A 27,908-nucleotide genomic window follows, 5' to 3' on the forward strand; every position below is an offset into this window, starting at 1 on the left:
ACCTGAACTTGACCAAAATCCTGCAAGGAAGCTCAGAGAGGGGTCAGTAATTACTCCATGCTTCTATAGCGAATAAATAGTAGAAGCAAAACTGGAACCTGGATTTTTTACTAAGTCAGAGTTGTTTTGAATATCCTGTACCGATTAAACTGAGAAAATACTTTTGGATCCTTACACTTTAAAAAGGATAGCTCCCAATCCTCTTTCTATCAGGTTCCAGTTTACTACCAAGTTGCAGCAGAGAGGTATGGGTGCTTCCCGAACTTTAATAGTTAAATAGAAACAAAATTAGGTCAACAAGCAATACAGACAAATCACGCTTTCCATTCAGCAAGATTTTTTTGTGTCTCCACCCCCCCAAGTACAAGGTACCTTGGGAGTTGTAGTCTTGGGGCACAGAGTCCTGCGGCCGGAGTCGCTGACTCATTGGGACCCAATCAGCAGAGAATCAACTTGCTCTCCGCGCAGCGATTGGCTCGAGATCAGCGGCCGCCCTCCCCGCGGCGCCCTCGCGGCGTCGCGAGTTAAAGGCAGCACCCGGGCGGGGAGGAGTGTGGGTGGTTGCGGTGTTCTCCGTACTGTAGCCTGTGAAACAACAGTGCGGCCATGGCAGAACCACAGCCCGCATCCAGCGGCCTCACCGACGAGGCTGCCCTCGGTTGCTGCTCCGACCCGGATCCCAGCACTAAGGTGGGCGCAGAAACCTACTTCTCCTGAGTAGCGGCCCCGCAGGGCGCAACTGGGGCCCCTGTGGGGAGCACATCCCCGGGCTCAGCCAGGCCCGGCTTGGGCTGGGTTCGAACCCCATCCGGCCGCCGCTGCAGCTCCAGCCGCTTGGGGCTGACCAGAGTGGGCCGGGTGAAGGGCTAGTGGTGTCCAGTAGGGGATCGTGAGAGGATCCATTTCCTCGGAGACGGGGACCCTGCTTGCATTAACTTGTTTATTTTGGGACGGTAAGTGGAAGCCACGGCCAACCCCGAATCAGATCCCTTGTCTGTGGTGTGCGTGTTGCCGGGGTCAATAGTTATGGCGGGTGAGAGCAGCTTCAGAACTCCCAGTTCAGGGTCGAAGTCTCTCTCCATGCCGGCCCCTCCTAGCCTACTCTGGCTGCCGGCTTAACTCCTCCAAACTAATCGGATCTCTCCGAGTTTAACTGCGCCCCAAAGTTCGCTTTTGCTTGGTTTCTATGGTTGCTCACGGCTACACTTCTGCCCTCCATGTGCTTGGTGGCCCGCAGGAGAGATGACAGTAATCGGGAAGTTTAGATCCAAAGGGAATCTTGGAACGACCTTCTCATCGCAGCTGAGACCCAGTAAGAGGAATGTCCTGTTGCATCCCTCCAGCTCACTTAACATGTCTGCACTGAGTCAGTGTAACTCATTCAGGTGTGGTGCCTCCACGCTGGCAAGATTTGACACAGCAGCCGCTTGGGGGGTTTATTCCAGTGTACTGTCAGTGTCAGTAAACGTCTTTGTAATTTTTTCATTAGATTGGGCAATTTCTAAATTCCTTGAAGATTGAATATGTGTGGATGAGTTTGCCCCCTGCTTCAGGGTGAAGAGTCAGACATCTCTGATTGCTAAAGCCTTTGACTAGCACCGAGTACTTAGCTTAGGAAAAACAGTAGTCACTGCGAAGTTAAGGGGGAAGAAAGAAAGAAAGAACGAAATATATTTCCTCCTACACTCATTTCACTTGTATACCTTCTAATAGTATTATTATTATGTAGTATAAATACCTAGTTATTTCACATAATGTAAACTGAGTCATTCAGTATAAATTAATTTCCTAGATAACTGGGGCTTTATGTACTGGGCTATTTAAAAAAGATTTCAGAGATATCTTTATAAAATTTGTTAAATACATATTCTAGCATTTTTAATTTACACTACACATCATTGAAATTTCTCTTGGTTATGTGGAGTAATTACTTCATGAAATCAATAAGTTTTGGCCCTGCAGTACCATGTGGGGGACATAAAATGGATATGCAGTAGCAGCTGGTATACCGCCAGTGTGCCAGGCCCTGGGTTGTTGTTTGAAGTACATTACTTAATTTAATCCTCACGACAACCCTATGAAGAAGGCATAATTACCATCTCTATTTTACAAATAAGGAGACTCCAGCATAGAAGTATTGAGTAACTTGTCCAGAGAGGTTCCCACGCTCTCAACCTCCACCCTTATTCTGCTTCTGGAGTGCTGACTTCAGCAATTTTGGAACTTGACATGAAGGAGAGTAAAAAGACTTAAGTGAATTAAATTCAGCCTTATGGCTGATCACCTGCTATATATACAGAGCATGGTACATTTGGGGGATACTGGGATGAACTAGATGAGGTCTCTTCACCAAAAGGACCAACCCTAACATTGGACAGAGCTGGGATTAATGTGCTGTTGAAATTATAGAGCACTCTGGGAGCATAAGAGGTAGAAATTTTGGAAGGTAGCATCTGTGGTATGGTATATACATGGGGTATTTGATGTCTGAAGACCTACACTTGAATCCCCAGATCTGTTGTTGGCTGTAGTGATCTTAAGGGCACTGGGGCTGTGTTTGTAAAAGCAATATAAAGAGAGCTGCAAGGAGGATAAAATGTATTATTTTTCTCTAAACTATGAAAAGTGATACAGTTCAACTCTGGGGATCAGGGAGTACATCAACCAGAAGGTGGGGGTGGGCCTAGGTCTTGAAAGATGGATGGGGTTCCAAAATCATCTAGGAGACAGAGTTACGTGGCGGGGGGGCATTCTAGGTGGAGGAAAGATCTGAGCAAAAATATTGTGAGATGGCAGAAAGATGCAGTGCAGGCATGTTCTGGAGACGTGAGTTACATGTTTTTGGTTGAAGTTCAGGTTATCTAAGCAGTGGAGCTGTGGTGGAAAAGGCTAGAATGCAAGGTTGGAGCCTCACTCTCACGGAGAGAGCTTTGAATGTCACATCTAAGGAAGCTGGATTTAAATAAGTAATAGGGAATCATTCAGCGTTTCAAAGCATTTTGTAGAGTAGATTGGAGGGATCCAGGTCTGGAGGTGATGAGGACACCTGAAAGGTTCTTCCAGAAGATGAAATAAGTGGTGGGGGCCTGGTTTGGAAAGGAGAGGGTAGTGGTGGTAGAAAGTCAACTTGCCTGTTGATCATCTGCATCTTTGTCATGAAGGGCAGGCCAAGGAATGTACAGCCACATGACATCCTGGGTAGTATTTTTGGCCATCTGTCTTCATGAGGCCAAATACTTATTTTCCCAAGTGATAATCTCCTGAAATTAATTTTTTTTACAGTCTCTGTCAGGGTCCTTTAATAATTTGGAATCCTGTCCCATCTGAGTGGTAGGTGATAGGGTCAGGGAAAACTTTGAGTGTTGGTGACACTTAAGCTGAGTTTTACCAAATACAAAGGAAGTAGCTAGGTAGAATTGGGTGTAGGGGTAGGTGGAAGAGAGAATGGAAAGGAGGAAGGAAGGAGAATGGCCAGATGGATGAATGACTGTTCTAGGCAGAGAGAATCCTAGTAAGTATAAAAAGCATATGACATCGGAGAACTGATGCAGGAATTAACAGATAATATGAGACTGAAGTTGTAGGCAGTGGGAGTTGAGGGGAAGGTATGCAAGACTCATCAGGATGCTCAAAGAGAATATGAGCACCCCTCATCCCATTATGTTTGTTTTTCTCACTCTGTAAAATTTCTATTTGGTAAATATATTTTATAATATATATATTATTAGTATATTTGTACATGTATATAATTAAAATAAATACATATTTATAGGGGGTGCATGCTCTCTTTTTTAACTGATAAAGGTATACCAAAAACATTCAGAATGACCAGTTTAGGGGAGTGCTAACAAATGATGAAGTTGGAGAAGTATGCAATAACCCTATGTGCTTGCTTTTGGGACTTTCTTTTAAAAGCTGTGAGGCATCACTGAAGGAATTATTTTTATTTTATTTATTTATTTGAGAGAGTGTGTGCAAGGTGGGGGGAGGGCAGAGGGACAGGGAGAGGGAGAGAATCCCAAGCAGACTCCCTGAGTGTGAAGTCTCACAACCCTGAGATCATGACCTGAGCCAAAACCAAGAGTCGGATCGGATGCTTAACCTATTGAGGTACCAATCACCCCTGAAGGAATGTTTTTTTTTTTTTTAATCCAGAAATTTTCACTATAGAAAGATCACTCTGGTACTTTATGGGAAGGTCAGTGGCTTGCATCTGGGTAAGCGTGCAAGAAGCAGAAACCAGGGAGGCAAGGACAGGCATCCAGGGAGGGAGTAGTGAGGACATGAGCAAGATAGTGCTCATTAGAAAGACAAGGAGCAAGATTCCAGAGGGATTTAAGCAGTCAGGTTGATAGGACATTTGGACTGGATTCCAGAGAAGTGGGGAGGGAGAAATCTAGGACGACTCCGGGTGTCTGACTTGGCCTGACAAGGGACTCTAGAGACACTATGCGAAGCACTTTCATGCATTATCCCATATACTTTCCAACGCAGCTCTACAGAGCTGAGAACTATAATTATTCCCATTCTAAAGATGTGAAAACTAAGGTTCAAGAAAAGTAATGATTTACTCAAGGTAATGATAGAGCCAGCATTTGAACGATATTGCCTCTGAAGAATTATTTCTCTCATACTTGTGTGTTTTCTCTCCCTCTGCATGAGATTTTAAAGGCCTCGTGATCCTGAGGGCTTCTAGGATTTTCCTGTTTCTATTATCTGTTTTAAGAGTAGTCTGTCAGGTGTGTTTCCTAATATCACAGGTAATTTTTAATTTAAAAAAATTTCCTTTGTGTCTCCTATTTCTGCCGCCTTTATCCATAGGGTGAATATACTTGAAGTACGTCTTTGGCTGTTGAGTTATAGAGGGGGAAGGAAAGAACCACATGAAACCAATTTAGATAAGATAGAATAAATGTAAAGGGAGTGGCTGAATTATTTTCAGGAACAATTTATCACATTCTGACATAGGTTGAGTCAGGCAAATAACACTGGAAGGAGGAAGATAGTGAAGAAAAAAATATATCAAACCATCTTCTACATCAACCGTGCGCTTCAGCTGTTACATAGAAAACAATTTTGTTCTCCTCAGATATGCTTGTATTTCCAAAAGGGTCTTTCACTGAAGGTGATTGTGACTTTAAAAAGTCTGGAAAAAACAAAACTTGATCCGTTTTTGTCTTATAGGAGATATGATACCTAGGGGTGAAGAGTTAAGCCCTGAACCCTTTGATGAGAATGTGACATTTGGTTAACTCTAGCTGTTTCCCAAGAAACAAAAATAGTGTTTGTTGCTTAGCAATATTGCTTATATTACAAATAACTTGATTGGTAAATTGCATCTGGAGAGGGAGAATTATCAATACCTAATAGGAAGTCATGGCTTTGGGCTCTCCTGAATGTAGTGGCTCTTACAACTGCCCTTTGTGGAGATCCTGGAAGCTGTGCCCGTGGAATTGCTACTAGAGTTACTGGTTCCTTGGTACATAGGGCTTCTACACCAGGGTCAGTCCTGCTCCTACCCAGTGCAGATCTTCTCCCTGTACCTAAGCTGTACAGACTTCTTTAAGTACTCCTGCTGAAGAGGGAAACCTAGCCCTGCTCAGGTGGCAAACTTTTTCTGATTGAAACCCTTTCAGCCTGTGGTTGTCCTGTGAGTCTGAATGATGAGTTGAAGACTCTCTGCTGGGGGTGATGGAACACTTTTGAAAATTCACTGGGAAAAAGAGTAGATGGGCTCCAAGGGGAGTTGGCCTCACTGTTATTAAGGCCAAAACACACGCTTTAGGCCAAAGAAATCTTAACATTTCTGAAAATTTAGCTAATGCAAGTTTGAGACTTGTCTTGTCTGAGGACTGAAGGTGATAGAGGCCATGGAGATCCTGATCTTGATTTTGAGTAAGATGGAATATCTTAGCTCCTTGGCAACGGTTCTGGAGAAATGAGTGTCTTCATCATTAGAAAGAGACATATGGTGACCAAACATACCCCATTGTTGGGGCAATTGTATACAATCCATTTGGAGACTTTTTCTGGGAACGTGGAGTGCACATACTTTTCCCTATTCCTCCTGCTAGGTACAGCTAAACACTCTGGACATTTTATATAAAATAAACATAGGAAGACAACTAAAGGTGGAGAGAAGAAGCAGACTAGCTAGGGGCCTTGAGACCCTAGAAGCAACATGGTGGCGAGCTTCCTGAGTTTTTTTTTTGCCTCATTTAGCCCAAACTCGGAGCTATAGAAATGTCAATGGGTGCAGACAAAATCAAACCAAACCCAGTGAAAACCTGCTGTCCATTCACAGGACCCGGAAATAGGCAGTATTTCCTGATAAGGCAGGAAACTTTTAGACAATAACAGCTCTACTACAACCAAACACCACAGAAAAAACTGTGGCTTCATCCCTGCCTATGCCAACAAAGGCTGGGTGGGGAACCAAGTCTTCGCTGAACAGGTTGCAGTGAGGGGTCCACCCTCCCCCTGCCAGGGTGGGATCAGAGAAGGTTGAATAGGAGGCCACGACTTTCATCTCAACAGACAATAACCGGCTTTTCCCACTTGCTGTATTAATGGAGAAACATGGGGAACCTGAAATTCTACCCCAGCCCAGCAGTGGAAATATCTTAAGACAATTATAAATGGGAGAGGGTAAAGAGGTTTCTGTACTTCACTCAAATTGATAAAACGACACCAAGTGACTGTGATGACATGTATCATTGAATGCCTAGAGCAACCTAGAGAACGCCTAGAAAAAGCTATACAAAGAGTACATGAAGAAACGCTACGGATAAATCAAAATGAAATTATAAAAAAATGTCCCAGTAACCCACAGGAAGGCAAAGAAAAAGTTGACAGAAAACAAAACAAAAGTAAATAAAATAGCCAACTTAAGCCCTAGTATTGCAATAATTACATTAGGTATAAATACACCAATTAGAGATTAGCAGGGTGGATTTAAAAACATGCCCCAACTTACCTATGTATGAGATAATTAACAAAACATTGTGGTAATCATTTCACAACATATATGAATCAAGTCATTAGGCTGTATACTTTAAACTTATCCAGTGCTATATGTCAGTTATATCTCAGTATAACTGAAATAAAAGAAAATGAAAACATGCTTCAAATATATGCTGTCTGCGTGAAACTCACTTCAAATATAATAATAGAGGCAAGTTAAAGGGATGGAATAAGATTATTAATCAAAAGAAAGCAAGAATGGCTATATTCATACCAAATAAAGTAGACTCCAGAGCAAAGAAAATTGTCATAGGTAGAAGTATATTTATATAATGATAAAAGGATCAGTTGACCAAGAAGACACAGCAATCCTAAATGTGTGTGCACTAAAAAACAGGTGCAAAAAAATATGAAGCAAAAACTGATTTAATGGAAAGGAGAAATAGAAAAATTCACATTTGTAGTTAGAGATTTCAATACTCCTCTCTCAACAATTGATAGTACTAGACAGAAAATTAGCAAGGATATAGACAAATTCTGCAACACCATCAGTGAACAAGATCTGATCAACCTTTAAAGAACGCCCCACCCAATAACAATACATTTTTGTTTACAAGTGCCCATAGAATATATACCAAGACAGACCATGTCACGGACCCCAAAACCAACTTCAACAAATTTAATATTGAAATAATATAGAGTGTATTTTTTGACCACAATAGAATCAAACTAGAAATCTGCAGAAACATAACAAGAAAATCTCCAAACACTTGGAAACTAAATAACACTCTTCTAAATAATTCGTGGATCAAGAGGAGGTCTCAAGGGAAATTAAAAAAAAAAAATAGATTGAATGAAAATGAGAAAGGAATCTCAGTTAAGACAGTTCTAAGAGGGAAATTTATATTACTAAATGCATACATTAGAAAAAAGTCTCTCAAATCAATAATTCGAGTTCCCTCCTCAAGAACCTAGAAGAAGAGCAAAATAACCCAAAAGAAGCAGAAGGAAGGAAATAATAAAAAGCAGAAATCGTTGAGATTAAAAACAAAATAGAGAAAATCAGTGAAACAAAACTGGTTCTTTGAGGGAAAAAAAGCCAATAGAATTGATAAACTTGTAGTAACACTGACAAAATAAAAGAGAGGACACAGTTACAATATTAGGAATTAAATAGGGGATACCACTACAGACTGCAGACATCAGAAAGATAATAAGGGAATATTAAGAACAACTCTGTACATGTAAATTTGACAATTTACATGAAGTGGACCAATTCCTTGAAAAAACACAAACCACCATAACTTTTACCCATATGAAATAATGTGATAGCTCTGTAACATGAGGAAATTGAATTCATAATTAAGAACTTTCCAAAAAAGATATCTCGAGGCCCAAATGATTTCACTGGAGAATTCTTCCAAAAATTAAAGAAAAATTAACATCAATTCTATACAATCCCTGTAAAAGTTGAAGAGGAGGGAACACTTCCTGATTCATTTTTTTTTTATTTTTTGTACGTTTTTCAAATTTTAATTTAAATTCTAGTTAACATACGTGTAATATTGTTTTTAGGAGTAGGATTTAGTTATTCATCACTTGCATATAACACCCAGTGCTCATCATAACAAGTGCTGTCCTTAATAACCATCACCCATTTAGCCCACCCCCCCACCCACCTCCCTCCATCAACCCTGTTTGTTCTCTACCTGATTCATTTTATAAAGCTAGTATTACTCCAATACCAAAAAACAGATAAAGACAGCACAAAAAAAGAAAATTACTAATATCCCTCATGAATATAGAGGTAAAAATCCTTGACAAAATATTAGCACATATAATCTAGCAATATATAAAAAAAAATCATAATTAAGGGTTTATTCCAGGTATGCAAAGCTGGTTCAGTATCCAAAAATCAATCAAAGTAATCCATTATATTGGAGGCTAAAGAAGAAAAATCCCATGATCATGTTAATTGATGCAAAAAAGGCATTTGACAAAATTCACCATCCATGTTTAAAGTTTTTTTTCCAGGAAAAAAAATAGGAATGGAGGGGAACTATTCAACTTGATAAAGATCACCTATAAAAAAATTTATGTTTTACTTAATGATGGTGCTTCTGCCCTAATTTGGGGGAACATGACAAGGATGTTTGTTCTTACCATTCTTACTGAATATAGTGCTAGAAGCCAGGGCAGTAAGGTAAGAAAAGGAATTAACAGTCATACAGATTGGAAGGAAGAAATAAAGCTGTCCCTATTTGCAGAGGACATGATTGTACATAGAAAATCCTAAGGAATCTACAAAAAACTCTTCTAGGACTAATAAGTGCTTTCATTGATGTCACAGGACAGAAGATAAACATATAAAAATCAATTCTATTTCTGTATACTAGCAGAAAACACATGAGCACCAAGATTAAAAATAAAATTGCTTAACAAAATTTCTTAGGTATAAATCCACCATATATAGGACTTATATGCTGAAAATTACACAGTACTGATAAAGATTTAAATAATAGAGAAACATACTATGTTCATCATTAGAAGACTCAGCATAGTAAAAATGTCAGTCCTCCACAAATTGATATACATGTTTAACACGAACTTTTTTTTCGGTAGGTAAAATTATTCTAAAACTTCTGTGAAAGGCACATAAGCTAGAATAATGAAATTTTGAAAAGAATGAAGTGGAAGGAATCAATCAGTCTCTCTGATTTTAAGACTTACTATATAGCTACAGTAGTCACTAGTTTGTGGGATCGGCAGAGAAGACACAGGTTGGTGGAACAGAATAGAGAACCCAGAAATAGACCCACACTAATATGCCCTACAGATTTTCAGCAAAGATGTGAACGCAGTTCAATGGAGAAAGGATAGGCTTTTCAACAAATTGTGCTGGAGCAACAGAACATCCATAGGTTAAAAAAAAAAAAATTTACCCAAGTCTCATCTTAACACCAAAAAATCCATTTAGAGGTGCTCAAAGGGACCTTGACCCTTTGGTTCACATCCCTGTCCCACCTTTATAATTTTGTCAGGATGATATTGCAGACACGTAGGATGTGCACTAGAAACATCCTTGAGTGTACCATTAAAGTTTTATCAAAGTAGTTTTGAGCTAATTAAATTTGGACAATGCTCTCCTAAAGCCTGATTATTTATATTACTCTTTTTATAAAGCAAAGGAGCAAATCTTTGTTACCTAGTAGCCATCCCAGAAAACCCAAAGATAGTTTTAGGCATAAAAGACAGCTTTCATTGTCTAAATTTAAAGCATGATAAGGGAAAGACAAAGTTAAGAATTGTCTGATGAGATAGGACATGAATGTAAGTCCTACTTTTTTAAACACAAGATATATTTATTTTAAACAATATTTTAGAACCATAGCAATAAATAGTCATTTTTAGGGGTTTTTGAGGAAGGATCTTTCAGGTGTTTACCAGAAGTACAGAGAGTTGACAGAATATGTTGGTGATAAAAAGCAAACTATTAGCATAGAATAACTTGAGCATTTTATAAAAAGCAAGCCCTGCTTGTTTCTTTATATCCAAATAACATTTTTGTAGCAAAGGATTTATAAACCTGTTTTTTTATGAATAAATCCACTAATATCGAATATACCTTTAATTTTTTTTGCCAGGTATAGACTTATTTTAAGGTTAAAAATAGGATTAGAGTCTATTTTTTTTTAAAGATTTTATTTATTGACAGAGCGAGCACAAGTGTGCGCACAAGCAGGGGGAGCAGCAGAGGGAGAAGCAGACTCCCCGCTGAGCAGGGAGCCCGACATGGGGCTTGACATGGGGCTCCATTCCAGGACGCTGGGATCATGACCTGAGCTGAAGGCAGACGCTTAACCGACTGAGCCACCCAGGCGCCCCTAGAGTGTGTATTTCATCTATACATTTACTTGGAAATAATGTGTTTATTATATTGAGTCTTCTCAGTTGGAACAGTGCTGTATTTTCCATTTTTTTCTCTCTTTTTAAAGATTTTATTTATTTATTTGACAGAGACACAGCGAGAGAGGGAACACAAGCAGGGGGAGTGGGAGAGGGAGAAGCAGGCTTCCCACAGAGCAGGGAGCCCGATGTGGGGCTCAATCCCAGGACCCTGGGATCATGACATGAGCTGAAGGCAGACGCTTAATGACTGAGCCACCCAGGCGCCCCAATTTTTTCTTTTTTTTTTTAAACTATTTTTCCAGCTTTATTGAGATATAATCAACACATAACAATGTATAAGTTTAGGGTGTACAACGTGTTGATTTGTTACACATATACTGCAAAATGACTACCACACTAAGGTTAGTAAATGTGTTGATCACCTTACATAGTTACTTTTTTATGTGTATGTGCTGACAGCTTTTAGGTTCTGCTGTCTTAAAAAATCTGCTCTTTTAACTCTCAAGTATACATACAATACAGTATTGTTAACTATGTATAGGCTTTTTTTTAAAGATTTTATTTATTTCTTTGACAGAGAGCACAAGCAGGGGGAGCAGCAGAGGGGGAGGGAGAAGCAGACTCCCCACTGAGCAGGGAGCCCGATGCGGGGCTCGATCCCAGGACTCTGGGATCATGACCTGAGCCGAAGTCAGATGCTTAACAGACTGAGCCACCCAGGTGCCCCACTATGTATAGACTTTTAAAGGTTCATTTTAATATTCATTTATATATATGTAGTTTTAGTATGTAGCTATGTTATTGTAGATAATAAAATTAAAGGCTTAGCATTACTTTTAAGATGTAATTAATCTGAATAGCATATTAAATAAACCATACATATATATCTTTTTAAACTTAATATACCATGTGAATGCCCCCTGCCATTTAATATACCTCTAAAGCAGCATTTTAAATGTATTCAAAATACTCTATTATGCCTGTGTCATTATTTATCTATTTCTTCATTGTTAGAGGCAGTTTAGCCAAGGTGGTTGAAAGCAAGGACTTTGGAACCAAACTGCTTTTTCTCTTACACTCTCTCAGCAGTAAAATGGGGGTGGTAATGATACATATCTCATAGGGTTGTTGTGAAGAATGTACGAGTTGATTTCTGTAAATCATTTGGAGCAGTGTCTGGCATGCAGTTATTATGTAAGTTTAATGATTTTTTTTTTTTTGCAGTAATGTTGAATGCAGCTTGATTGGAAAGAAAAATCATAGTGAAAGTTCATTTACTCATTCAACAAATATTCATTGGGTATCTACTCTGTGCCAGATTCTGTTCTGAGGTGCATCAGTAAACAAAACAAACACCCCTGTCCTAATGGAGTTTATATGCTAATAGGGAAAGAAAAATAATGAAAGATAAATACAGTAAATAGCATATTGAAAGGTGACAAGTACTATGGAAAAAGAAAATGAAGAAAAGGGGTAAGTGAAGAGTTATGGTGGTTAGTGAAGGCCTCATTGGGAAGATGACATTTGAGCAAAGTTAAAAAGTTTAGAAGTGGCTCTTGGGGAGGGGCGCCTGGCTGGCTCAGTCGGTAGAGCCTGCAACTCTTGATCTCAGGGTCATGAGTTCAAGCCTCACATTGGGTGTGGAGCCTACTTCTAAATAAAGATTAAAAAGAAAAAAAGTGGCTCTGGGCAAAGAGCCTTCTAGCAGAGGCCCTTAGTGAATTGCTGAAGACTGCAGTGGAGCTGAGTGAGTAGGCGAGAGGAGGGGTGAGCGAGCTAATGGGGGCCAACCATAGAGGGCCATTGTAGGGACTTCGGCTTTGACTCTGAGTGAAATGGGGAGCCTTCCAGGGTTTTTGAGCAGAAGAGTGATCTGAAATAACTTTAAAAGATTTCCCCAAGAATAGATTGTAAGGGACAAGGTGAGAGAGGCGTACCAACCAGACTGGGTGGGAGGTGGGGTAGCTGGGATCAGGGTGCTAGCAGAGGTGGTGAGAAGTGTAGAGTCAAAGAATTTAGGGAAATTAGCTTTCTTGTGTCCAAAAAAGGACAGTTTTGTGCTGATAGAATTGACAACTAATAGCTTAATGGTGAGTGAGGGGACAAAAAAACTCATTAAAAGAGTAAAATAAAAACAGGAGTTCCAGGGACCATCTCAATACAGGGACAAGTAGTAGTGAATGTAAATAATATAGGAACTCCTATATTACATTGTAAGACGACAATCCATGTTTATAGAAATGTCCCCAAGTCATCAAAATAAGTAAATTCCGCACGTTTTTAAAAGCAGATAGGTACATAGCTGAAGTTTTGTGTATGCAACAGTAAATATTTTTCGGATAGTTTTAATCATTTGGTAAACCTGTGTGTATAGATTCCACCTACCTGACCAAAGTTCAAACAGTGTCTTGTTTTAATCTGTGCTAAACAAGAATATGAAGTGGAATTGTTTTTTTGCTGCATTTTGATCTCCCTTCATTGCAATCACAGAGTGACTTTGTACGTTTTTTTCCAGTTTTGTCCAGTGGGGAAAACCAAGGCCTCGTTGTGAGCTCCAGGCCACTACCTGGATGTCAGGAACTGATTTTCCCTTTTTCAGCTGCTTGCTGAAACTGAGACCTTTAGGAGTTCAGCACCTGCCAGAGGAAAGCAATCCAAGCATTCTAGAAACATAATTTCCAAGCCAACTGCCTTATATGTGATGATAAGCTGTGAATGAAGAATCAAATTATTATATTCATTAAGATCTACTTATTAAGATAAAGTAGTTCTTAGGCTAGTTTTGTTTTAAATGAGGATTTTAATGCTTAAGAGTTCATTTTGGTCACTTAAAAATTTAACAAAATAGGGATGCCTGGGTGGCGCAGTTCGTTAAGCGTCTGCCTTCGGCTCAGGTCATGATCCCAGAGTCCTGGGATCGAGTCCCGCATCGGGCTCCTTGCTGAGCGGGGAGCCTGCTTCTCCCTCTTCCTGCTGCTTCCCCTGCTTGTGCTTTCTCTCTCTCTCTCTCTGATAAATAAATAAATAAAATCTTAAAAAAAATTAACAAAATAGAAAAACACTTCCTAATGATGCTGAATGAGTAAAAATACATTTGTATTTTATATGATATGAGTTATAGGGGAGAGATGTCTGTGTCTGCAAAGGGAGAGTTCAGAATTTTCAGGCCTGTTTTGTCAACCTGTGGGTATAACAGGAAAAAAATCTGTTAGGAAGCATAAATGTAGTTAATGGACTCATGGTTTGGAAGGCATCTATGGTAGAAAGAGACCTGAACTTAGAATCAGAAGGCTGGGACAATTTAATCACCTTGGGTGATCTATAAAATGGGGCCATTAATACCTGTAGATAATAATACTTCATGGTTACTGTACCGAATGAAGGCAAAGTATTATTACTAGTGCCATTAAGAATCTTAACTCCATGAATTGAAATAGTCTACCTTTTTCTCAGTGAAGTCAAGCCTTTTGTTTCCTGATTTGTGAATTGGACAGTTTCACAATGGTTTTAGAGACGGTAACTTCTTACCCTTTTAGTTATTTAGAGTCTAGGATCTTGTGAGTAACTTCTTGCTAGGGTTACCAATAAATAGTTCTGGAAAGGCATTTATGCATTCATTTAACACATTTTACAGTACGTTGTATTCTTTATTTGTAACATCACTATCTCATTTTGGGTCATCCAAAAGTGGACTGGATATAAGGATTTGGTTGTAAGTAGTTTATTTGGGAGGTAGTCAGAGAAAGTTCTGTGGAGTGGGGAATGGAGGCAATAAAAAGTATGTAGAAGTGGATTACCCCTGAGAGCAACTGGGCTTTAATCCTGCAGGGAAGTCTCTGAGAGACTGTGTGGAACATGCTGTAGAATTGTCCCACTAAGGGCCAGGGGAGCCAGGTTTTTTATCCACTGTTGGTTGAGGGTCATTTGGAGGGTGTGAACTCCCTGGCACTTTGGGCCTGCCCCACACCGGGGCCTGCTCCTGTGACTAGGAAACATCCTTGGGCAGACAGCAGCTGTAGGCAGTGTAAGTGGTAGGTGTGGGGGCCAGGTAAGGCTGAGGGGACAAAGTTGCTTTCTTCTGAAACATTGTGTTACAAAGGCTGACCATATCCTGCAATAGAAAGCACAATTAATGTTGCTAACAAGTGGCAGACATCACATCTGTTTAATAGGCACTGTTTCTCCTTAGGATTTTCTGTTGCAGCAGACCATGCTACGAATTAAGGATCCTAAGAAGTCATTGGATTTTTATACTAGAGTTCTTGGAATGACGTAAGTAAACTATTTATTGGTGCCTGTAATGGTTAAACGCATAGCTTTGCAAATATAGGGAATGTTTCCGGATCCATTTAAAAAATGGATTAAACTTTTCTTCAAAAATCACAGAAGTCCTTTTGGCCCAGCATCTGGGATTAAGGCTCGCTGGCTGAGCACTTGGGTGTTCTCTTCCTCCCTTCTCTCTCAGAGCTGTTTAATCCTTAATGTGTTCAAATCCTTTTAATGTTATGTCCTCTTCTTTACTTTGGAAAAGATACAGTTATAAAGATGTATTACTTAGAAAATGAATGAGTTTACCTGAAATTGGCCATCTGTCTCATTTTTTATAGGGTGTATTCTCTTTTGCTGAACAGGTGATATCCACTGATCTTATAATCCTTAAAGCATATTTGTTTATTTTTTATTTGTTTCCCTGAATAACATGAGGGGGTTTTGTTTGTTTCTGACAAGATAGATACATAAAGAATAAAATGATTTTATTTATTTATTTATTTATTTATTTATTAAGATTTTATTTATTTATTTGACAGAGAGAGAGAGACACAGCGAGAGAGCGAACACAAGCAGGGGGAGCGGGAGAGGGAGAAGCAGGCTTCCCGCGGAGCAGGGAGCCCGATGTAGGGCTTGATCCCAGGACCCTGGGATCTTGACCCGAGCCGAAGGCAGACGCTCAACGACTGAGCCACCCAGGCGCCCCAAAATTAAGTGATTTTAAATTGACTGCCTGGATAACCTCCATTGACATTGAGAGAAAAATTCAAGTAATACAGTATATGTTTGTTTAGAAAATCTGACCAGTTCAGAAAAATACAAAATAAAAAGTGGCCGCCTCCCTTTCCCAGTCCTTGTCCCCAAAGATAACTGCTGTTAACAGTTTCTTACAGTTTTTTCCAGAAAAAGCAGTTTAGCAAATGTTTACAGCATATTTAAAAGACAGAGTGAAAACAAATACATTGTGGGGTACCTGGGTGGCTTAGTTGTTAAGCGACTGCCTTCAGCTCAGGTCATGATCCCAGGGTCCTGGGATCGAGCCCCGCATCGGGCTCCCTGCTCGGCAGGAAGGCTGCTTCTCCCTCTCCCACTCCCCCTGCTTGTGTTCCCTCTCTGGCTGTGTGTCTCTCTCTCAAATGAATAAATAAAATCTTAAAAAAAAAACCCAAAAAACAAATACATTGAACACTCGGTATTTGCCAGGCACCTTACATATTTTTCATTCAGTCTCCACAGTAGCTCATGAAATAGGTTTATTCCCCATTTTACAGATGAAGGAAGAAACCAAAGTTTAAAGACATTAAGTTACTGGGATCTGATTGACTCCAGTGTTGACTTTGTTTTTCAAGAGCCCCCAAACAGGGTACAACCTGACATTATACTGAAAGATAACACTCGCTGAGAAAAGCATGTTACAACAGGTTCATTTGCTCCAGTTCCCACCAGATTGGCATGTAAGGCTTGTGCAGTCTGCTTTAGTAGGTGCAGAGATAGGTTTTCATGGCTGGAGTATTTGAGGTGTTCGATCCTTTATTATAAACATGTTAGGGTAAATCTTACTTGTGGTAAGTCAGTGCTGGTCTCAGTGGGCCAAGGTGTATTACATAGCGGTGATAGTTAAAAGATCTGAAATAGAGCTGAGAAACTTTCCATTTGCTAGGTAGGCTTCAGCTAGTCTCTTATTATGAATAAGGTCATCTTTGGCATTTAGTCCTCAATAATCTAAATAAAACCGTATTGTGTCCATCCTCATTTCTACCCTACTCTTTGCAAAATAATTTAAATTCACTTTATAGGGCATGACTTCAACTATTTTGGGGGAGGAGGGGCAGAGGGAGAGGGAGAGAGAGAGAATCTTAAGCAGGCTCCATGTCCAGTGTGGAGCCCCATGCAGGGCTCGATCTCCTGACCCTGAGATCATGACCTGAGCTGAAATCAAGAGTTGGACGCTTGACTGAGCCACCCAGGCACCTCTTCAACTATCTTTTTTTAAAACTTTAGGATTGGTAATTCATTCACTCTTTGTCTCTTCTCAGTCTCTCCATTTCCACTGGCTCTTTTCCCTCAACCTACAGACAAGCTGAAACCTTTATTCTAGCATAATTCTTGCCCTTTTTCCCATTATCACCCATTGTCTATATAGGTCAACCGTGCTTGCTCACCTCCCCTTGTCTCCATCAGGGTGGTCCACCTTCTGCTGCCCCATGCTGCTAAAACTGCCCTGAGGACCTTTCCATATCTAGTCACCTGTTCACAGTCTTAATGCTGTGTAACCTTTCTGTGGTATCTCATATGGTTAACCACTGTATCGTTGACATTCACATCTTCTGGGATATTCATCTGTCTATCCTCACTTTCTTTTCCTAGGAGTTTTGGCATAGTATGATATTTTATTTAACTGAATGTCATATATCTGAAAGAACAATAAGGTAATGCATTGTATTTTTCACCAAAAATGGACAGAATTTTCTTCTGAAGATACTTTTGCCATTTATAAACAAGTACCATAATTCCAGCTAAATTTCATTATGTTTGAAGAATTATAAGTTTTGTAAAAATTTTTTATTTAACTGATATTTACAGTTGAATAGGTTTTTTCAATGAGATATTTTCACCAATTTCCCCCTGCTTTTCCTAGTAAATAGGCTCATATTCTTAGAACTTGAATATTGTCATGTTGATTTTAATATGAATATGTTTTAATAAAACAACCTTTCCTGTTGTTAATTGATTACAGCTTGTTGTTTAATTTCAGGCTACTCCAAAAATTAGATTTTCCCACTATGAAATTCTCACTGTATTTCTTGGCTTATGAGGAAAAAAATGACATCCCAAAAGATAAAGATGAAAAAGTAGCATGGGTATTCTCCAGGAAAGCTACCCTTGAACTGACACAGTGAGTATCAGTTTTTATCTTTCTGTACAGTCTACATTTTTATAAATCTTTTTTCCTTACTTACAAGCTTAATTGTCTACCTAATCACTTTGCATTTGTACCAGCTTGAGTCTTTTATGATGGATTTTTGGTCTTTGGTACTGTTCTGGTGCATAGTTGGGGGCAAGTGAGATCATTATCTTTTGGATAGAGAATATAAGTAAGACAGAATTGGCCAGATAACTCCAAACAATAGCTAATGAATTTAGACACTACTAGAACTAAGGTCTTCATAATTCCAGCATTTTAGGAATGTTGTTTTTATTCTTTATGTTGTTTCTGTGTCCTTTGGAACAACTAACAAAAGAGCATTTATTGCAGGGTGTGTGATTTTAGTGTGTCCCTGATTCAGAACAGCTCTGGAATTAGACAGACCTAGACATGAGGGTTGGCTCTGATAACTCCGTGACCCTGAACGTGTTCTGTCACCCCCTTAAGTGGCAGTCTCCTTCATGAAATGGAGACTCGAATCTTAGCCCATGGAGCTGTTTGGAAGATTTAATGAGATCCTCAAACAAATAAATATCCTCTATAAAGTACAATAAATGACAGTTGCTACTATTATCGTTATTGTTATCCAGATGCCTGGTTTTATCTTCTTAAGTCTAATTAAAATCATATTTTATGCATTTGCCTTTTCTATAGTTGAAACCTTAATTTTACAGTGGCAAAGATGAAACCAAGTATATGAAGTTACATACATACATGCCAAGATTTCAAAGAGATTATTGCTGTAGAGTATCTGTTCTACAGGTCACTTGTAATGCTCTTTTCCCTCCTTTTGTAGCAATTGGGGCACGGAAGATGATGAGACCCAGAGTTACCACAGTGGCAACTCAGACCCTCGAGGATTTGGTATGTTGGCCTGTTCCTATGTAGTATACATGGATTTGTGTGATTTGTGCATTGGGTACTTATTAAGAATAATCAACTTCTTAGGAGTATAGCTGTTTTAATTTTCCATGAAAAATTTGATTTAGGAGTTAATGTCATAGTATCCATCTAAACCCTACATTTACTCTCTTACAATGATTTCACTTTTCAGTATCAGTATTATATTTCCAGTAGACCTTTTAATTAAAAAAAAAAAAAGCTGTGGTTGATAATAACCCCCCATTTCTGCTAGCATACACTTCTGTCCTGATTTAGAACCTCTCAATCAAGATGACAAGATTGCAGGCTTAAATTGGCTGCTATATAGTCAGTGGCCACAACAAACCTGTTAAGTATGAGTAAATGATTACTTTTTCTTGGTAGTTATTCTTAACTGATTGAACTATACATGAGCCCAATATTGGGCTTATTTTAAATAATTTATAACTCAGAGCTACTAATTAGCTTATTATACGCAGCCAGTTAGACTTAGATTCTTGTTCTTTAATACAAGTTTTGAACTTACTTGATTCAGTCACTTTTCAGGTGCCTTAATGTTTTGAAATAAACTAGTTTTGGAAGCTAATTGTGGCCCTTGGATACCCTGCAGTAATTATTTCTTCCTTCTGTCTGCCTTGTTTTGGGGGTGGCCACCTAAGGTCACATTGGAATCGCTGTTCCTGATGTACATGGTGCTTGTAAAAGATTTGAAGAGCTGGGAGTCAAATTTGTGAAGAAACCTGACGATGGTGAGTCTGCTGCTTGCTTTCTCCCGGCTTCTCTTCAGTTACATAACATTTACGAAACAACCACGGAGGCTACTGTTGTAGTCAGTCCCTCTGGTTGCAGTAACTTTGAAGAAATCCACTTCAGTCAGCATAAGGAAAACAGAGGAATGGAAAAATACCCAGGTATCTTAGGGAACTTAAGACAGCAAGTTAGGGCTGCTTGACAAGGGACTAGATGCAGAGTCTGGAGAGCCATCAAAAACCTAGGCTCTCTCCCCACCCTTTGACCTTACCATATTCTCTCACTGGCCACTGGTTTTCACTATTTCAGGGTGTATCTAGCCACCCCAAAATAAGTTCCTTAAAGCCTATGTTATCTGATTTTAATATAATGGCATCACATCTCCTTAGTTAATAAATGGCTGGTCTCTGATATTTATTCTTCTACAACCTTTGCATGTCCTTATGTTTTAGGTGTATGTCTAGAAATAGTGTATATATCTAGATTTTGTTGGATTTACATGTATTATAATTATTCTACTTAGATCTGTTTCTGCCAGCATATTATTTCAATTTTTATTTGAAACATTTCACATTTTATTTTAATCCTTTTCTTTTTTTCAATTAAGAGATTTGATATCCAGATACCCTCCCAGACCGGGATATTACTGATTAATTTTTCCTTTTTCTTTGGCCTTGGCTTTATTTTATTTTTTATTTTTAAGTTATCTCTACATCCAACCTGGGGCTCAAACTTACAATCCCGAGTCAAGAGTTGCATGTTCTATTAACTGAGCCAGCCAGGTGCCCCCTGGCCTTGGCTTTTTTTTTTTTCTTTAGTATATATATATCAAAGTCCTTTTCTCTGTGTATCTCTTGCAGCATCTTTTGGGTTTTTCTGTCCTTCTATTAAGTATCTCAACCAAAACTGTTTTCAGAGGGTTTTTTGTGAGGCAAAACTTTTGAGACTTTGTATGCCTCAGACCCATATCTTTGTATATGAATGGCAGTTTTGTTGAATATAAAATCTTAGGTTTATTCTCCTTTGATCTTGAAAATACAATTCCATGGTCTTATTTTTCTATCCGGTGTTGCTATCGAAAACTCTGCTGATTCAGGTTATCTTCTGTTTTGTTCTGGAAGCTTTTGTTATATTTGTTATTTCTTTGTTCTCTGTAGATTTCCTCACACTAGCATGCCAATTAGCTAATTTTTCCTCAAATGTATCTGTTCTGTTAGTCATCTTTTGTGTTATCTATTGTATTCTTAATTTCAGCTATTATAATTTTGATCCCTAGTTTTTGCTCAGTTCCTTAAATATTTTCTTGTTCTTGTTTCATATTGGTTATAGTTCATACTATTCATCACTTTTACATGTTTTAATAGGTCTTGGTCTGTTGGTTTAATATTTTGTTCTTCTGTTTGAATCTATAATCCGTTTGTTTTATGGTTACGTTCCTCAAATTCTTGTTACTTTGAGGAGTTGTTGTCATTGCAACTCTTACTATTCTGGTGCATCAGGCAGTGTGAAAGGGGGGAGGTTAGATCCCAGTCTTTAACAGCCCCCATGCTCTCAGGAAGATGGGTCAGGCAGAGATCCCTGGGCCCCTGAAAACGAGAGTTAAACACCTTGCATTCTGCAGAACAGCTCTTCCGTCACATCTTCGTCCCCTCTGTCCCTCAGAGAGAAGGAGTCTTCGTAGGAGACACTTCCTTCTGAGATGCTCATTCCCTAACCCTGATTGTGTGGAAGGTGAAGGCTGGCAAGGTCGGTTGGTTCTCACCTGTTTTTGTCAGTTCCTCACAGGCATAAGACTTCTGTACTGCCCTCATTTACTCTTGAGGACATCGGAACTAGTCGTGTGAACCCCCCCCAGTGTGGGGGCAGGAGCTGATGCCCAAGGCACTGGGAGGAGCAAGACCCAAAGTAACAAATCCCCTTTTGTTTATTCTCCCACAGCCATGATGGACTGCCTTCTGGTCCACGCCCAAACTACCCATTTCCATACGGACCAAGTTAAAACAGTCACCCCATCCCTTCTTCTTCCTTTCCCCAGTCATCACCCCAGTTCTCACTTTTTTTTTTTTTTTCATTTTCCATATATGTTCCTCTGGGGTTGATCCTGGGGAAAAGAGCCAAAGAGAGATAGGAGTCAAACTAATTTAGCATCTTGGTCCCAGAATAGATTGCTGAGGTCACATTTTTCCATTTAAGCAAACAACTCTACTACTAGACCTACTAGCCTCTCAATCCCAGTTGTGAATTCCTGGGAGAAAGACTGACTGACAGCTTGAGTGACCTAGAATAGTGTTTGAAGAGTTCATTATGACCCAAGCCTCTGGGTCTTTTGGCTGTGTGGGTATGCCATGCTACCTGCTCGAACACCTCCCTATTCTCTTTTCCTGTTGAAAGTAAGATAGCCTTGGGGTGCCTGGGTGGCTCAGTCAGTTAAGCATCTGACTTGGTTTTGCCTCAGGTCATGATCTCAGAGTCCTGGGATCAAGCCCTGCATCAGGCTCCGTGCTTAGCATGGAGTCTGCTTGAGATTCTCTCCCTCTCCCTCTGCCCCTCCCCCTGCTTGCACACTCTCTCTCTCTCTCTCAAATAATAAAATCTTAAAAAAATAAAGACAAGCTCTATGACTACTCAACAGGTAGCATGAAATGCATCATGAAGGTGAAGTAAAAATCTGATGCCTATAACTGCAGCCAGTTACAGAGTTTATTTCAGGAGAGCTGGTTCCTAGCTATGTGTAGAAGATACATGTTAGTCATTCAGAAAAGCATGCCTTTGGGCAACACTGACAATAGAATTGTCTAAAGTTAAAATTATAAACAAAATAATGTACTTTGTCAAAATGCAAATTAACAATTGGATTAATAAAAAATATTAATTTTAGGGGCGCCTGGGTGCCTCAGTTGTTAAGCATCTGCCTTCGGCTCAGGTCATGATCCCAGGGTCCTGGGATCAAGCCCTGCATCGGGCTCCCTGCTCTGCAGGAAGCCTGCTTCTCCCTCTTCCATTCCCCCTGCTTGTGTTCCCTCTCTCGCTGTGTCTCTGTCAAATAAATAAAATCTTTAAAATATATATACTAATATATATATTAATTTTAAATTTTTAAAAAGTCTCTTTTATAATGAAATTCATTTCATCTTACAGGTAAAATGAAAGGCCTGGCATTTATCCAAGATCCCGATGGCTACTGGATTGAAATTTTGAATCCTAACAAAATGACAACTATTATTTAGTTCTGTGAGAATACTGCTTTGCAATTTCAGTGAAGACCTTGTGGGAAGTAAAAAAGGAAATGGTGTGATTCAGGACATTCAGATAACAGAAACATCTAGGACTGAAGAATCATTGTCCCAATTTAAGATTATTCTGAAGTCCACTCCCCTTTCCTAGTTCAGCTATGTTTTTCACCTAACTGTTCAGTCATTGTGATTTTAAAGTAGTGCTTTGTCTTAGGTCCTTGAATTTAGTTAAAAAACTTTACTTTTTAAGGTAATAATTAGAACAGTTCCCTTCAGAGGCTGCATTTGCCTTCTTTCTCCTAAATATGATTTCTCTACAAGTCTGCCTTTGAATCATCATTCTCAAAAAAAAAAAAAAAATTAACAAGTTTTTGTTGTGGTTACCTTCGGGGGTTTCAATTCCTCAGAAATAACTTTTCCCAATGAAAAGTAAAGAACACTGAACAAAAATGAAACCTCGTGTATACTTCAAATAGTATAAAGTGTTTATTTTACAAAAGAGAAGCAAGTCAGAATCAGACTGACAAGGATGTTGACAGCAAAACTAATTTCTTCTTACTTACAAAGTACTTTCAAAGTTCAAGGACTAACCTCTTTATTTGGGGATGCGGCAGTGGATGGGAAGAATATTTACTGGGTATACAGACACTGGGCTAGGCTGTCACATACTGTATCTCATTTAATCCTCCCAGCTATCCTCTATCCTGTGAGAAAGAAGGCAGACTAGACATGTAAAATAACTTTAATGAATTGAGGCAATATAAATAGGCTCAAGTACTCGAGATCTGATTCTCATTTTTAGTATTTAGATTGCACTTCAAAAATGAGTACCTCACAAGACCTCCTCCACTCGCCTCTGCTGTGAAAACTTTTGGCGAGTTTGAACGTTGTCCTCTCAGACGTAGGGCCTGAGCACTGCGGAGAGGGAAGGAACAGCAGAGGAAGTCTGTAGCACACAACTGTTCTGGGGACACCTGCTAATTCCTGGGCAAGCCGTGCCTGTGTCACTCGTGAAGAGCCCCTACCCCAAGGTCTTCCTGATGCCAGTAATCATTTAGGATAAATGATGTTCAGTGATAACATAATTATCAGGAATCAGCTCAATGGTCTTCCTTGCCATGATTGATATTTGATGGGTTTTAAAAAATCAAACTGATTTTGACAATCTCATGGCCCAGAGAAATAACATCCAGTTTGTGGTTTGCCTAACATTTAGATTTTCGGAAGACCTTTGGGTAGATTGTGTCGACGGTGCTTACACTGCTAGAAGCACTTGACATTTCCTTTTTGGATAGAACAGACTATGTGAGCAATTCAAACAAATAGCAGTACTTACAGATGGAAATAAAATAAAATTTCAAATAAGACTGTTTCATTTGTGAACTGTCCAGCATATTCTTTTTAAAAGAGCCTGAAATGGGGCGCCTGGGTGGCTCAGTCGGTTGGGCATCCGACTCTTGGTTTCAGCTCAGGTCCTGATGATCTGGGTCCTGGATTGAGCCCCGAGTCACCTCCGCACTCAGCACGGAGTCGGCTTGAGGATTCTCTCCCTCTGCCCCTCCCTCCCACTCATCTATTTATCTAGAATAGATAAATCTTTTAAAAAAAACAAAAACCTGCAATGATTTGAAAGGGCTTGCAGGCTCATTCTGAACCAGGAAGCTGTAATTCTGTCCTGCAAAACAGATAGTTTCTATGGATAAGGAAGTGTGGAAAAAGGGGAAAGAGTAAATAGGGATAAAGGAGTGTGGTAGAAAAAGTACAAAGAAGAAAAACCAAATATCAAAAGGTGAGTTGTGGGAACCAGTGAAGACCAAGTTCACATGTTAGGTACTAGAATTATCAAGTGGGAGGGTGATTAGATTCATAGATATTTAAACCTGGGGGGGGTAGGAGGGATGGGACGTTTGGGTGATAGGCATTGGGGAGGGTATGTGCTATGGTGAACGCTGTGAATTGTGCAAGACTGTTGAATCACAGATCTGTACTTCTGAAACAAATAATGCAATATATGTTAAGAAAAAAAAAAAGCAGGAGGGGAAGAATGAAGGGGAGTAAATCGGAGGGGGAGACGCACCATGAGAGAGGATGGACTCTGAAAAACAAACTGAGGGTTCTAGAGGGGAGGGGGTGGGGGGATGGGTTAGCCTGGTGATGGGTATTAAAGAGGGCACGTTCTGCATGGAGCACTGGGTGTTATGCACAAACAATGAATCATGGAACACTACATCAAAAACTAATGATGTATGGTGATTAACATAACAATAAAAAATGTTTAAAAAACTAATGATGTAATGTATGGTGATTAACGTAACAAAAATTTAAAGAAAAGAAAAAAAACCCATAGATATTTAAACCTTATTTCTATGGAAAAAAAAGCTTTCTCTACTTGCTAAGTAAAACTTGTCAAAAGGCCTTGCTTATTCCTTAAATTCATCTCTGTGTGCACTGAAACGACGTATATTGTATCACCAGGCGAAGGATTGGGACAAATCACTTATTTCCCAATTAACTTATTTAGAAGTGGTGATATGAAAGAGTGTAGTAGAGCACAAGGTTTTCTTGTTTTCTATGACTGGACCACAAGACTGTGGGGCTTACTGTTCATGTAGAAGCAGTCTCCTGTGAGCCCTTCACAGCTAAGCCTGGGACTCAGTTACAATACAGTGGTTTGAATGAGGGCGCCGATGGCTGAGAGAGAATTACTGTGGCTTCCCTACATCGCCTTCTGAGCAGGATTGCATGCACAGTGTGTACATGTATTCCTCAGCAACACAACTGCTTGTGAAATGGGTTATATTAGGATGCTTCCTGCTGGTCGTGAGAAAAGACCCAACTCTGGATTCATAGAGGGTTCAGAGATACCAAGAACCCTGCCTTCCTTCCTTCCCAACCTGTCATTCTCAGCATTTTCTTTCTGAGCTAATAATATTCATGATCAGAGATGCCTACCATGATTCCAGGTGTTATGTATAATCCAACGGTGTCCAGTGAAAGAACTTTTGTTCCTCTTGTGCCTTTAGTGACTATAAAACCTTAACCAGAGCTCCTCAGCAGAATCCCCCTCGTATCTTGACTACGTCTGGCTCACTTGCCTGTGTCTAATCACTGGCACAGGGAATGGGACCACTCTGGCTTAGAGGGGTCATATTTACTCCAATTGCCTGCAGGAGGGTGGGCACTAGTTCAGAACTGAGACTGCCAAAATGGAGGAGCAAACAAGGGCTTCTGAGCAGGCATAAACAAACTGCAACAGGGTGAAATGAAATGTTGAGAACCTGTAAGAAACCAGACATTTTCTGCCCTTGAAGAGCTTGGTCTAAGATTGGGGTTCTCAACCTTATCAGACTTAGCAGACCCTTTTTACTATAACATGAACATTTGTAACCTTGATCACACCCAGTATCCTAAAATGAAATTCATACATAACTCACCTATCTATACAATTTCAGAAAAGGTCAGTCCAGTGCCTTTACCGTAATGGAGAAATGAAATCAATTTGTAATAAAATATGCATTTCAATATATAAATGCCCAGATACTACTACACTGGAAAACAATGAAGTAGGTGCTTGCTCTTAAATATGGAGAAGTAAAACTGCTCGGTCAAGTACTGTTAACGCTACCAGTAGCGTTATTTTAAGCGTATTTTAAAATAAAGACTGAATTCATGATTCATGAAGAGATATAAGGTTACATATATAGTGTGTATTGGTAACAGTTTTATTGGCTACTCAAAAAACATGAATAGTGTTACTGTTGGAAATGTCATTTTCCAAAATGGTGATCAAATTCTTGCTAAAGTTTTGAATAAAAGAATAAAATTCTGTTAGTAGGATAGTTTGTCCCTAGTGAATATTAAAATTATATAAGTAACAAGTAATATAGGCGTTCTAGGCTCAGATAATAAAAAGGTAGCTTTATAATATTTTAATTGAAATAATACTGACATTGTGTAAGTTTAATGTATACATTTATACGTTTATATATTGAAATATTACTAGAGTTAGCTAACACATCTATCATGTCACATAAATATTTCTTTTGGGGTGCCTGGGTGGCTCAGTTGGTTAAGCGTCTGACTCTTGGTTTCAGCCGGGTTGTGATCTCAGGGTGAGATAGAGCCCCACGTCGGGCTCTGCACTCAGCAGGGAGTCTGCTTGAGATTCTCCCTCTCCCTCTGCCTCTCCCCCTACTTGCATATGTGCGTGCTCTCTCTCTCAAATAATCTTAAAAAAATTTTTTATGTGGGAATTAAGATCTAGTCTCTTAGTGACTTTGAAGGTTATAATACAGTATTTTTGCCTATAATCACTATCCTGTGCATTAGATATCCAGGACTTAACTACTAGTTGAAAATTGTAGTTTACGTTTTTAAAAATTTTAGAATAGTTTTAGATTTATAGAAATGATGCAAAGTTCCCATATACCCCAGACCCAATTTCCTTTATTTTTTAAAATCTTACATTAGTATGCTGCATTTGTTACTACTAAGGAAACTACATTGATGCATTATTACTAACCAAAGTCTATACTTTATTCAGATTTTCTTAGTTTTAAGCTACTTTCCTTTGTCTGTTACAGGATCCCATCCAGGACACCATATTACATTTAGTCGTCATGTCACCTTAGACTCCTGTAGAATGTGATCATTTTTTAGACTTTCCTTGTTTTCCTTGTTATTTGATAGTTTTGAGGAGTGCTGACTAGTCAGAGTGTTTCTCAGTTGGGATTTTATTAATATGAGTTTTTTTTAATCTCATGATGAAACTGGGATTATGGTTTTTTAGGAGAAAGCCTATATAGGTAAAGGGCCCTTCTCATCACATCTGATCAAGGGTGCAGATTATCAACACGATGTATCACTGATGATGGGAAGCTTGATTACTTGGCTGAGTGGCTTTTGTTGTTTCTCCACTGTGAAGTTAATCTCCGCCGACTCCCTCTCCATCCTGTGCTCCTTGAGAGGAAGTCAAT

The 27,908-nt window shown here is 39.3% G+C and overlaps 1 protein-coding gene across 2 annotated transcripts; it reads left to right on the top strand.

Moving 5' to 3' along the window:
• Positions 1 to 513: 513 nt before the first annotated feature.
• GLO1 (glyoxalase I) lies at positions 514 to 24,304 on the top strand. Of its 2 annotated transcripts, none has more exons than XM_025862522.2 (6): positions 514 to 690; positions 15,062 to 15,144; positions 17,897 to 18,037; positions 18,864 to 18,931; positions 19,609 to 19,698; positions 22,838 to 24,304. In XM_025862522.2, the coding sequence occupies exons 1-6, from the start codon at positions 607 to 609 to the stop codon at positions 22,924 to 22,926; spliced, it is 555 nt and encodes a 184-aa protein (XP_025718307.1). In that variant the 5' UTR covers positions 514 to 606; the 3' UTR covers positions 22,927 to 24,304. The 2 variants fall into 2 exon arrangements, with proteins under 2 accessions (XP_025718307.1, XP_073740982.1); XM_073884881.1 differs by lacking the exon at positions 514 to 690 and adding an exon at positions 812 to 953.
• Positions 24,305 to 27,908: the final 3,604 nt, after the last annotated feature.

The sequence above is a fragment of the Callorhinus ursinus genome, unplaced genomic scaffold (assembly GCF_003265705.2).
Source record: "Callorhinus ursinus isolate GAN/ISIS: 27379988/994484 unplaced genomic scaffold, GSC_fseal_2.0 scaffold59, whole genome shotgun sequence".
Taxonomy (NCBI): domain Eukaryota; kingdom Metazoa; phylum Chordata; class Mammalia; order Carnivora; family Otariidae; genus Callorhinus; species Callorhinus ursinus.